Raw genomic sequence first — 13663 nt, 5'->3', positions numbered from 1 at the left:
ATCTGACTGGAAAGGGGGCTGCTGCTTGGGTTCTGTAAAGAGGTGAGAGGTCCACATCTGAAGCCTTACTTATTTGCCAGCTCTATGCTTTATGGTAGGAGGTGCTCCCACCAAAGGACAGCCATCCCCAGCTCTGCTTGATTGGATTGAATCCATTTGAGCTGCCACAGTAGTAGATAATAGGCTGAGACATATTTTTGTTGTTTTTTCAGGCTGTATGTACAATTGTATGGAAAAAGCACACTGGTGATGCACCTGCAGGGCTTCTAGATCTGAGAGTGCTCTGCAGGGTGAAACTGTGCAGATCAATAACTCAGGCTGGAAAAGTACCCTGGGTTAATTAAAATGGGAGAAAGGTTTTCCAGATGAGGTCGGTGAAAAGGTCACAGGAGGCTGAGCTCAATAAATAACATTAAAAATAAGTGTGTATATATATGTATATATATGATAACAAAAAAGGAGAAATTTAGTGAATAGCTCTTTTAAAATACACTAATATTGAAATATGAGCAGCTTTGAAACCTTTGGCCTATTAAAATAATTATTGAATTAAAATATTTAAGCATTGCATGCTGTCTGCCTCAGTTAGGTGTCTGAACTGATGGGAACATGAATCAGCTGCAGCTGGAGTTTATTGAAGGGCTAAATCAGCTATTGATGGCCATAATCTTTCCTGCAGGAGGAGGAAGGAATATATATTTCATTTGTGTCTGTCCAGTGTGTTCAGGTCAATAACTGTGGATTGGGGTCTTTCTGAGACTAGGAAGAAAAATTCATTGTGGGAAGAGGTTAACTAGGCATGAGCACTTCCGAGTGCTTCTGTTATTCCTTGTTGCTGCTACTCATTTGCTTGGCTGTAAGCAATTTCCTTTATTCAGGAAATTCATAAAGGCAAAATGAATAATAATCTTTTATCAGTTATGCTTATTCATTAAAAATATGAATAGTTGATTTTTGTTCATGTTCTGTAATTGCAGCTGCTAGTTGTCATGGAGAAATTAAAAATACACAGTGATAATATTAGCAGGGGTTGGCTTGTCTGAGGAGTTGTTTTTAAGCTATCAGGGTACTGTAGCTGAAAAGAACTGTGCTGCTGAGGAGGAGGCATTTTTATTAGTGATAATAAAACCAAAATACTTTAAAAAAAACCCCTGAGATAAATCTGCATACACTGAGAATTGTAGTTGCCTAAATAAAGCTGCAGCTGGAGGAGCTCCTCCTGCGGCACAGGGTGGGTGTGGAGACAGGGGGTTGTTTGTAACAGCCACTGGTTAATAAGGATTAATATGTCTTTTTTTTCTTTCCAAGAAAACAGCTTAAAAGGAGAATAAGGAGCTGAGTAGGGTGTGTTCTGGGGCAGGGGTTTGCTGAAGGCAGCAGGGCCAGCACTGGAAGCAGCAGCTGCTGCTCCGGCCGCACGGGCAGCGGAAAAACAAGAGATGAGGAATGGGGGGAAAAATGCTGATTGCCATTTCCCCTGACACCACAGCGTTCTGGGATAAATCAAATTGATGAACTTGGAGAAGAATGCCTGGAAGAGAGTGGAAAAGCAATATGACCCCTGAGAAAGGAAGGCGGTGCAGGCTTCAACAGGCCGTTATTTATTGACTTTTTAATTCCCATGCTGGACCCCTTAATGCCAAACATTGCCAAAAAGTTCACACTTTGTTTTTTCCTTCTATTTTTTTCCAGTTTGTTTGAACATTCTTGGATCTCTCTCATGCTTCATTTGATGATCCAAGAGATCTCATCTTTACATGCTATAGCCTCGCTTACAGAAGTTTCTAAACTCTGTGCATCCATCCACCAGGAGTAAAATCACTTGCTGTTTATTATGTTGGTCATTTAGTGATCCAGTGACATCTTTCTGTATGTGTGTGTGTTTATTTATTTATTTATTTGTTTATGCTCACCTGTATGTATAAGTAAATCCAGAGAGACAAGTTGTGGATGCCTCTTCCCTGGAAGTTTTAAAGCCAGGTTGGGTGTGACTTGGAGCAGCTTGGTCTAGTGGGTGGCATCCCTGCTCACAGGGAACGCATTGAAACAAGCTGATTTTTATGGTCCTGTCCAAAACAAGCTTTTCTGTCACTCTAAACATATATATGTATGTTTATACAAACCCAGCACAAACCAGCAAATTTAAAATAATCATTATTTCAGTTGTGGCCAGGGTGTGACCACCAGTCTCCTCCATGTCCTAAACTTACACAAGTTATCAACCAGAAAGGTACATTAGATTTAAAGGTTTTTCGTCTTCTTTTCTTACATCCTCTAAGGATATTTTGGAGTTTCAGACCCCTCTATAGGAAGTTGTTCCTTATTTAATCTCTACTCCCCAGATGTTTCATGCAGAATGTTTGATGGCATGAAGGACCTGTGGGATGTAGGGGAGGAACCCATGCTGATCACACTGTGATCTTGTGGACATGGGTGGGCAGCATTTGGGCTCACCCAGCTCCAGGAACCCATCCTGGAGGTCATTCCTGAAGTCAGGAGATTTGCAGCATCCTTTTGTCTCCCTCCTGTTGCCCCCACTATTGTCTGTGGCTCTCAGTCTGTGGAAGGTGCTCATTAAAACATGGCATGAGTGAAGTGGCAGGGACAGGAGTTTGTCTCCAAGGACTGTGCTGTGAATCTGAGGCTGGACTTGATGCTTTTCCTGCTGGGGGGATCGAACATTTCTTCCAGTGTTTTTTTGGCTTGATCTGGCTTTGCCTTCAGGAGGTGGTAGGAGATGGCACTGGCTCCCAACCAGAGAGGTGGTGGCATCTCCCTCCTTGGAGATACTCAAAAAGCCATCTGTACATTGCCCAGGACAATGGCCCAGGGGGTTGATTGACCACAGGGCTCCTCACACCATGGAGTTGCCAGCTTGGGGAGGTGCAGGCCATGGGAATATCTGTCCCTGAGTGCTGCTGTGTGTCCTCCAAGGGAGAGCATGGACCTCTTGTTTGGCTCACAGGGCTGTGCTCACCATGTGCTGAGCTGAGCCACACGTTTCCTAGGTAACTTTAGGGGAATGCTGTGAGATCTCACCTTCAGTGGAGCTCGTGCTGTGCTCAGAGAGAGGGCCTGAGTGAGGTTTGCTTGGCTGGAAAGGAGAGCTGTCAGCAGAGCACACAGCATGGAAGTGTTGTACCTCCTGGAAATAGCAAAATACACACTGCGAATCAAAGCTTCCCTATGAGGTTTTTTTAAAACCATATTCAAATGAAGATTTAATGTGGAAACCTGTTTCCTGATGTAAAGGTGAATAGTTTAGCTGTACAGGATAAATATTTAAGAGCAGCATATCTCTTTCCAGTAAAAACACTCCGTGCAGAGACTTCCTTTGGTGGTAAAACGAGGCTGTTATTTTTTATGCCACTGACCTGATTCCAAAAATGTATTAAAAATAGTGAAGCTGGCAGATCCTGACACAGGAGGCAGCCAGGTGGAAGGGGCAGAGCTGTGAAAGGTGAGGGGTGAGGGCTGTGAGGGTGATGGACACCGACCCACTGGTTGTCTTCTCACTCTTCAACAGCTGCCAGCATCACGCTCTGTAGTGGGAGTGTGTGGATTGCAAATGGCCCATAAAATGAATTTCCAGTTAGAATCACCTAATTATCAAGCTCGTGATTGTTAATTGAAGGCCCATATGGGTGTGAGTTTCTGCATGGCTTCTCTGCTGCTCTGCGACTCCAGTAGATTGTTAAAGGCTTTGTGGGAGCTGCATTTCTACAGTGGGCTATGAGCCCCCAGCAAACAGGTGTTTTTCCTGTCTTTTCTTGATCTTTTGGAGCTGGAAAGGGCAGTTTCTGAGCAGCCTGCACTGAGGTGCACATCGGTGAGCCCAAGCAAAGGGCTGGAGGTGGCTGCAGGAATCCCCATGCACGTGAAAACCAGCACAGAGCTGACTCTTCACAGCTGAGTCACTGTTACGGCTCCGAATAACAGTCGTTAGTCACTCTTTGATTATGAGGATTTTCATATTCACTGGGTGCCACGGAGTATTTATTCAAACACCTCTCCCCAGCATCCTGCAAGATATCATTAGGTAGGTGTTGTTGAGTGATGCAGGGCTGTGATGACTGAACGTGTTAGAGCTGAGGCACGATGAAATGTGCTGTGTGAGACTTACAAGCATTTCTGCACCTTTTTTGGATGTGTTTGCACATTGTCATGTGCCAGCACCTACCTAATATGTTCTTCTGTTTTGTCCTTTCTTGCTCCTGCTTAGGTTTCAGCTTGGTTTAGGTTTTTTTTTTCTTGTTAATAAATCTTCACATTTGCACAAGTTGTCTTTTTAGGGTATGGGCATTTTGAAAGTTTCAGTAAATATTTTTCTAAGGACCTAAGTGCAGATGTGCGTGGCTGGTGCTTTCAGGCCTGATTATCAGATTCACATGGCCAGAAAGTGGGGTCACAGTGGAAGCAGTTTCCTGTGCTCTCTCAAATGCTCACCACAGAGGTAAATATTCATCAAGAGACCCTTCTCCTGCCCCACACTCCCAGATTTACTTTTCCAGAGAGCTGAATTTCAGCTGGGTCCCTGTGTGGCTGTCATCCTATTGATCACCTTTAGACTTTCAAAGTGTTCAAGGCCAGGTTTTATGGGACCCTGAGCAGCCTGGCTTAGAGGGTGGAGAATGTTGGAATATTTAAGGTCTGTCCCAACCCAAACCATTCTGTGATTTCTCTGGACTGAGGCTGAAGCAGAGCTTGGATGTTTGACTGGCTCATAGCCTGAGGAGACAACGGGGAAGTGCAGTTTTGATTTAGAGGCATGGAAGGGTGACAAGACTTGCCCAAGGCTGGGGTGGAGGTTGGTTGCTTGATAGGAATCTCTGACCTCCCAAACTGTAAGGACATGGGAATGTTTGAGCATGGCACACGTTGGAGTACTCCCTAGCCCAGGTTCTCCTCCCTGGGTGCAGGAGGATGGGATGTGGCTTGCACAGGGCTCAGGTTTTCTCAGTCCTCTCTTTTTCCCCAGTCTCTGTTGTGGCAGCATGGGTTTTTCTGTTGTAAAGGTGTCCAAGTCTGCTTCCAGAGCTCCACCAGCACCAGCTCTGTGCAGCATGGTGGTTTGAAGATTTGGGATAAAAAGGTCAGGGAAGAGGCAAAGCCTCCTCAATGAAAGCGTAATAGAAAAAAACTCTGCAACACCTTTCCTTTTGAGGACTAATTTCAACAAGAAGAGAAATCAATACCTGCAGTGCATAGATAAGCCTTTGTGAGGTGCCTGGGACTGCTAGCAGCCTTCTGTCACTGGTTATGGTGCTGGAGGGCCCCTAGGTTTAGGTTACAAGATAGCTGAAAGCTCCCTTCCTTGGCTACTGGGTGCAGTATGAGCTTGAATTATATCAGCTGAATTTCTTGGTGGCCTGTGGGCTTGCTGATGCAGGGACCCATCTTTTGCCAGAGGCATCTTGCTCAGCCTTCCCCAAATGGGGCTTTGATTGGGGTACAGAAGCTGCCAGTTGTAGTTGGTAAGTGTTATTGTTCAGGCAGGGAAGCTTTAACAGTTCTCCATATGGGGTGTTTTGGTTGCTGGAATTAAGTGTGTAATTTTTAACGGGGATCCTCTTGGTTAAATCCACAGTCTGGGTGGGATGAGTTGGCTTGAAGCCATGGCAGGGCTTTCCTGTGACTTTCTGCAGCCTCTCACTGCTGCCCCCAAACCCCTCCAGCACGAGGATTATCACCACTGGTGGTGATTTTGAGAGGCACCCATGGTTCTAAGATCGATGTTGGCTTTAGCAACGAGCCTCCCAGCCCTGCCTGAATGTTTTATTTAGTTCCCTCATAAAAGCTTTGACCTACATCTAGCACCAGGAAGCGATGAGGCTTTGATAAAACTCGGGCATCCCGGCGGAGGGCACGCTGCTAACCGAGCTTCCAAGCTGAAAATGGATGTGTACTTTAAAACATCAGATAAACCAATAAAGGCTTCAGTCAGTAAACAGCTTTATCTCTGCCAGGCAGTACGTGATCCACTTTTGATGGAGAGGATGTAGCTCTTTATGAATTGTAGGTATTAGGAAAAGAGCTTTCTATTTTTAGCTGTAGGAAAACAAAGCAAAAGCCAAACACTATAGTTTTTGATGATATGAGGGTGTCAGCAATGGAAATGGGCTGGACCACTTGGGGTGAGGTGTTCCAGTGAAATAATGATGATAAAAAAGAAAGGCTCTGTTTGAATTTTTCTTTGCTGTGTGTGTCTCAGATGAGATTGCTCACCTGAAGCTGTCAGTGTGAGTCTTGTGGGCAGCTGTGATGGCTTCATGGGTGTCCTTTCCAAAACACTTACAGCCTTTAAAAGCAGTGAAGGAGATGTCTGGGAGGGACAAGGCGGGGAAGTTTGCAGCCCAGAGTCAGGAGAGGTCAGCAAGAGCAGTATGAGAATTGGCATCATTGCCCTGACAAATCAAGAGTCATGGGGTGATGCTTTGGGGTCACTGCTGTGCCATGGTTTACACACATTGATTTACACTGCTTGTCTGGGGGGCTGTGTCTGTGCCATCACCTGTTTGTGTGCTCATGGTGCATGTTTTGTGTTTCTTTTCCCCTTTCCAGGATGAGCTTGACCTCACAGACAAGCACAGAGAGGCCATGTTTGCACTGCCAGCAGAGAAGAAGTGGCAGATCTACTGCAGCAAGAAGAAAGTAAGAGACTTGTTGGCTCCTGAGCCCCTTCCCTCTCATGCAGGATGGGGAGGAGTTGGGGGGAAGGACACAGCTCTTGGGATGGCAGGTGGCATTTGGGGTGTCACAGAAATGGGTCTGTGCCTGGAGTGACCTTGGGGAAATAAAGTCTTTGGTTCCCAGCCCATTCAGGCTGGAGAGAGTGTCCCCACAACCCACATGGGTGTCCCCACCCCCAAGCAGCACATCAGGACCGTGTGGAACTCTGTGGGCACTGAGGCTGGCCTTGCCACAGGTGAGGGGCTGCTCACCATGTCCTTAGAGCCCCTCCCAGTACCTAAAGAGGGCTCAGAAAACAGATGAGGACAAACCTTATAATAGGGGCTGTTGCAGTAGAACAAGGGATAATGATTGCAAACTGGAAGTTTATTTAGGTTAGATTGAGGGAAGAAGGTTTTTACAGTGAGGGTGTTGAAACACTGGCACAGGTTGCCCAGAGAATCTGTGGATGTTCCATCCCTGGAATTTTTTCAGGCCAGGTTGGGTGGAGTTTGGAGCAACCTGGTCTAGTGGCAGGTGTCCCTGTTGGCAGCAGTGGCATTGGAACCAGCTAATCTTTAAGGTTCCTGCCAACCCAAACCATTCTAGGGTTCTGTGATTCCTTTCCCTAATTTGCCACTGTGCCCCTCACCTGGTTGCAGGGGGTGGCTGGGCAGTGCTGGCAGTCACTGCCCCACTCAAAGGGTGCTCACTGCTGTAAATGTCTCTTTTCTCCTGCTGTAGCAATGGCACCAGATTTTCCATCCACATTTTAGGCCAAGAGCAGGCTTACCTTGCTCATGTAGGATTAAGTTTTAAGCCTCTCATAAATACCCCTGAAATCCCTGTATTATTGTTAGACAGAGGCCTGCCATGCCCGAGATTTAAATGGGAGGGGAGAAGGGATGTGAACAAATTACAGGCACTGGTCAGGATCAACAGGAGAATGGGCAGGGGATGCTGCTTGTCACTCCCTGGTGGATAAGCAGAGCCTGGCCTGGTGTGTCTGGATAATGGGAGAGTTAAATCAAGCAAAGCCTTGTAATTATTATTGTGAGTGCAGATTATGTGCTATCTAATCTCCTGAGGAAGGGTTTAGATGGAGCTGATGGTGGCTCTTTCCCTTTCCAGGATCTCCTTGCTCTCATGGGTTTTTAAAAGCTGTGCTGTGAAACTCCTTGCTCACAGGGGGAAGGAGCCAGAGAAGTGGTGCCTGTGGCATCCTCTGAGGTTCTGGGAGCAGGCATCCATCTGGATCCTGGCTGCTGGTCTCCTCTGGTCCTCATTCCTCTGGCTGTTCCCAGCCACCCCTTCCCTACTTGTGATGCCATCACAGTGAGCTGCAGAGCACATGTGCCCCTGCTTGCTCTGATGGAGATGTGCTGGTGGAGACAAATGCTTTTCTCCTGCTTTTTAGTTAAAAATGAGTGAGACCATATCAATGAAGGCTCCAGCCATGGAGGAAATCAGGAATTACATGGGCTGGAGACCATGTCTGTGCACAGCAGGCTCTAGGCTGTCCTGCCCTGTGTGTAATGACTGGTGAGCAGCAGAATCACTGGTGGATATCCTGGCAGCTCAGGGTAAATCTTACTTGTGCTCCTGTGTATTTATGAGGCCAGATCACCTACATGGTAGGCTGGCATTGAGGAGAGGGGCTGGACTTCTCCAGCTGAGAGCAGTGTCTGCTTTTTAGGCAGGGCAGCAGAGCTGGGGATAGGACTCCTACCTCCCTGGAGTGGCAGTCATTTGGGAAGTGCAGGGTGTGCCCAAAGCCTTGTTTAACAGCAAGTTGTTGCTCGAGATGCTTTCAACACCCAGTTTCACCTGCTGGGTCCCAGGGGGCTGGCAAAGGTGGACATCAGTCTCAGGCAGCTGCCCGACTTCCCAGCAATCCAGAATTGTTCCCTGAGCAGTTCTTGCTCTTTACTCTGCTGCCAGTTTTGGCTGGTGCTTCTGCTTTGCTGTCTGTGTCATCCACCATACTCAGCTCTCCAGAGCACATCCCAGATGTTGCTGTTTTATGTATTCCCATGACAAGCAAGATTTCATAAAAGGGAACCAAAAATGAGACATTTTTGCTGGGTTGTCCTGGAAAGAGACCTGACAAGCACCTGGCCTTGGCAGTGCCTGTTGAGAGGAAGTAGGGGAAATCCAGCTGTCCCCCAGGCATGTTTCTTTCCCTGGAATATTTCCCCCTGGCCTGCAGCCCTATATCCTGCTTTCTCTGCCCTGCTAGCAGCTGGTTTTATCCCAGCCCACAGGACTGGCTTGGCAGGGTGGAGGCTTTGTCCTCCCTGATTCTCCATCCGTGGAGACAGTGGGCTTGATCCCATCCTTGGGGGTTGCACTGCATGAACTCTTTGTGCTCCCACCCCTCCTGCATCACACTGTGTCACTCAGGGGACTGAGAGACAAAAAGCATCCCGTGATGGGGCTGGCCAGTTCTGTCAGCAGCAGCCTGAGGAGGACCTGAAGCCTGCACTAAATCCAGCAGCCATGCAGTGCTGGGGTCAGGAGAGAGATTTAAAGATTATTCTGTGAAGTTGTCAGCCCCTCTGTGGCTGGGGTAAAGCAGGGAAATGCAAAGGCAGAGATGCATCGACAGTGGGATAAAATCTGCTTTTAGAAGTGGTATTTCTGGACCATGACTCGTTCCATAGCTCATCCCAAAATATTTCACTCCCTGCTGGCCCCGCTCTCCAGGAGAGGATATTGCTCGGAAGTGCAGGGAGGAAGCAGGAGGGTTTCCAGATTTGCTGTTTCTCTGGCTGTGGGTTTGCCTCAGCGAAGAGTGTGACTCAGGATGGCCTTTTTCCAGAGGCCACGCTCCAGAGGGAGTTAATGATTAACCCTTGGTGCTTAGTCTGCAGGACCTGTTTAACCACAGGAGATTTGGCTCCTGACAGCCCCTGTAGGTCATGTCAGGATGTTAAAGCAGCTCAAAGGGTGGCTTTTATGAGCCTCAAAATACAGGTGGGTACAGGGTGTTGGGGCAGAAGCTCAGAATCAATGACCAGGTGGGAGGGATGGGTAGTGAAAAAGAGCTGATGTGAATGCAGGGTCTGGCTGTGCCCCTCTCCCTTTGGGTGCAGCTGAGCATTTCTAAAGCTGCAGTGGAGGAAGAGTGACCTGCAGGGATGCCAAGTGATGCTGAGCTCTGTAAGCTTGTGTTGAAAACCCAGTGGCATCACTAGCCCTGGGTGCATCACTCTGAGCACTGTGGAGCAAAGCTTGTATCTAAAGTTTCCTCAGGGGTCAGATAGAAACCAGCATCCTTTTGCACTAGGAAAAGGCAGCAGTGATGATTTTTCAGGGGAAATATGTAATAAATAGGGAAATGAGTGCTGTGTCTCCAATAATCCTCTATTTCCCAGGCAGACAGCCTCTTTCCCCTCCAACTGCTCCTTCCACCCACTCCCTCTAGAGAGCTTTGCTTTCTAGCTCCTTCCACTTGTCCTGCTCAGCCCTGCAGCTCCTTCATGGGGCTTGCCTTCCATTTCCTTCATTTAAAAAACATCAATCCCCCATATTTTTGCTGCAGTAGCAGAACTAAGAGCAAAAGCTGACAAAGATGGCATGCAGGGGAGGGGAGGATGAAATAGCTCGGCGTTTTGCCATGCTCCAGGGTCACCTGGGATGGATGAGAAGGATTTCATGACCTCTGAACACCCAGATATACCTGCTGTTATTGCAGCAGCAGGTTGAAATACCATCTCAGGTGTCATTTGCTCAGAAACTGCCTGTTTGCATGGCTGGGGATGTTTTTCACTGGGAAATGTTTATAGTTTTTATCTTTCAAGGTAATTCCCCTTTTAGTTCCAATCACAACACACTTTTGTTTAAGCAAGGTTTTTCTCGCTCACCGGCCAAAAAATGCATCTGTTAGCAATCTTTTTGGATTTTGTAGCAAAGCTTTTTAAACAATGAACCAGCTGACTACGAAAGGCATCTGGTCATGCTATATTTGCTTATGGGGAGCATAATTTTTAAACCCTGGGAAAAGTGTATGAGGGCATGTGTGTGTTTGTGGAGGAGAGGGTATAGCAAGTGTTAGCACATGGAAAACCAGAGCAGGCTGGGCTGGGCTGCTTCAGACCCTGAGATCCCAGCCTGGGGAGAGTCTGATGAAATTCCATCCCTTTGCAGCATGGCTCCCTGGGGAAGCAGCTTTGTTGAATCATTTAGGTGCTGTTTCAGGAATACCTGGAGGGATGAGGGAGCTTTGGGGGGCTGTGGTGAGCCCAAACCTCCACCAGCACATGTCTGGCAAAGGCTGGGCTATGTTGGTGGAGCTGGATTTAAACATCTCATAGAGGCTGCTGACCCCATTGGCTTTAAAACCCATCCATGCCACAGTGACCTCTGAGATCACTGAATCCAGCCATTAACCCAGTGCTGCTGTGTTCACCCTTAAACCATGGCCCCAAGAGCCACATCCCCACTTTCTTGAACACTTCAGGGATGATGATTCCACCACCCCCTGGGCAGCCTGTTCCAGTGCCTGACCACATTTTCAGTGAAGAAATTATTACAGACATCCAATCCAAGCCTCCCCTGGCACAACCTGAGGCCATTTCCATTTGTCCTGTCGCTTGCTACCTTGGAGAAAAGGTAGCCATGGCTGTTGTCACTGAAGGGCTTTCTGGGGCTTTCTAGGAGCTGGCTGCTGTGAGCCAGCGCTTTCCTTCCAGCCTTGGAGGATGTAACTTGGTGTGTTGGACATCAGGTGGGTGGGGAACTCAGCCAGCCACCATCAGTCATCCCAAAGCAGCTCCAGATCCAGTTATCCCAAAGCACCACCATGGGCTCTGAGTGTAGGGAAGCAGGCTGCTGGATCAGGTGTGACATCACCTGCAGACTGAGGATGTGTGAGATGTTACCAGAAGCTTGCTCAGGAAGCAAAGCAGGTGTGACAGAGCACTGAGGAGCATCACAGTGTTTTTCTCCACCACCATGGGGACATGCTGGGAGGCTGCACTGCTCCCAGCAGCTGCATTCCTGCAGGTCAGAGCAGCAGGAGCTTGTGGGGATGCTCCCTCCAGGTGCAAATAGGTTGAGACCAGCCTTGAAATTGCTTTGAGCCACCAGTGGCTGAGCCCTCACCTCCCTGTCAGTGGTCATTGGGAAGAGAAGGAATTCTGGCAGTGGGAGCTGCTGATGCTCTGAGGGGGAGGAACAAAGGGTGTGGAAGTGTGAGGCTCATAACCAGGACATGACAGGGCTGGGGAGTGTGAAATCTCCCTGGGAAGAGCAAAGGGATGGCTGGAGCTGGCAGATTGGTGACCTTCACTTGGGAAAGCTCCTGCTAATGACTGGGCACTGCTTTCCCTGCAGTGCTGAGGAGGGGATGGAGCTCATTTATGGGATTCACATCACAGCAGCCACTGCCACCCTGGAACAGAACAGCATCCATCAGCCCCATGCACAAAACTCAGGGCTAAGGGACAGCAGAGGCTGTGACATGAGAGGGCAACGTGGTGACACCAGGGCTGTAGCTGATGGATTTGTGTTTATGCCAGGTCCCTGGAAAGAAGAAACTGGTGAGGGGCACAGGTGGAACAAAGCAGGGATGGAGTGAGGGCTGCCCTTGTCTGCGCAACTTTGGCATGTCTTAATTTTTGCAGCTGAGCCCATGTGGTGGCACATCAGGGCCTGGAGGACAGTGAGGGATGTTGATGTGCAATTAAAGCCATCAGTGTGTCTCTAACAGAGCAGCTCCGTCTGGGTTCCAGCAGGGTTCAGATCAGCCCTCACTTCTTTGCTGCTTGAGAGCACACACAGCAGACTCGGCCCAGACAATAAGGATTTGGGAGATGTTCAGTGATGCAGTGGAACATCCTGGAGACACTCACATTGGAGGTGCTCAGTTCTGTGTCTGAGCATCCCTCCCCGAGGGCAGGCTGCAAAACCCACATCCCCAAAACCCACCCTGCGTGCTGGGAAACCATTTTGCACACTCAACCTTTCAAACCCTGATATTGGAGAGGTTCCTCCCTCCTCCTGGCACTTAGCAGAGCCTTGTGACTCACTTCCCTCCGGGCTGTCGCTTTGTCAGGAGATTTCTTCACCACCAGGAGTACACCAAAGGACACTTATCAATGTGCTGTAGACCATTAGCCCCAGTAATTACCACTGAGCCACATCCTGCAGCGAGCTGAGGGGAGGGAAGTCCGTGCCCTGATCTTTGCCTGCTTTATTGTGCAGTCCCCCTTTGCCTGGGAAGCTGCTTTCTGAGGAGCCTGCCCAGCTGCTCATCGGAATTAATGAGGTTCTGCTGCACTTAATTGAGAGCACTCTCTAAATTGGGGGTTTCAGGGAGGAAATGCAAGAGCCCGAGGGAGCCGAGCAAAGGGAAATATTTATAATGCAGCACGTTAATTATAAATGAGCAGTTTAGCCAGTTTTGTTGTTCAGCCTCCCCTCCACCCCCTGGAGACCTTTATTTGCTCCACCGCTTCTTTTCAACCCTAAATGAGCAGCAGGTCCACATCCCTGCCTGCCTCACAGGTGTTCACAGCACGTGGGAAGGTCCTGGGATGTGGGATGAGCCCGGCCTGCTGCTTTCCCTGCCATTCCTCACCATGGATCTCACTCCCTGGCTGGGCACATCTGGACACCTCTTACTGCTATGCCGTGGTGGGGACCTTGCCACCCTTCCCAGCTGGTGCCTCTGGTCGGAAAGAGATGCTCCTTATAACAGGGGCAATGGGAAAAACCTTCTCTGACACCTCCAGGAGGTGACAGGATCATGCTCAGGGGACCTGTGAGTGTCCCAGCTGTCTTGTCCCCTGGAGTACATTTGCATGCTGGAGGCTAAAGTGGGGCAGGAAAGCTGGGAAAATCAGAATTCCCACAAGCTTTGTTCAGAGCCTTTCACTGGCAGGGCACAGGCAGCTCAGAGAGGAGCTTGGCACGAGTGCCCAGGGCTCAGCTGAGGAGCTGAAAGCCCCGGTGGCCGTGTCAGACAGAACTGACACCGAGCAGACAGGTG

At 48.7% G+C, this 13663-nt stretch overlaps 1 protein-coding gene across 2 annotated transcripts in view; it reads left to right on the top strand.

Moving 5' to 3' along the window:
* The window catches only part of DAAM1 (dishevelled associated activator of morphogenesis 1), a 92487-nt gene that overhangs the window by 45856 nt on the left and 32968 nt on the right, over positions 1–13663 (top strand). For both annotated transcript variants that reach the window (XM_039733041.1, XM_039733042.1), the window contains exon 4: positions 6562–6651. In XM_039733041.1, the coding sequence (XP_039588975.1) occupies positions 6562–6651 (90 nt within the window). The remainder of the gene's footprint in view (positions 1–6561; positions 6652–13663) is intronic.

This window comes from Passer montanus, unplaced genomic scaffold (genome assembly GCF_014805655.1).
Source record: "Passer montanus isolate IOZ18808 unplaced genomic scaffold, ASM1480565v1 scaffold82, whole genome shotgun sequence".
NCBI lineage: Eukaryota > Metazoa > Chordata > Aves > Passeriformes > Passeridae > Passer > Passer montanus.
The sequence above is the reverse complement of the archived record's forward strand: the minus strand, read 5'-3'. Positions and strand labels throughout refer to the sequence as shown.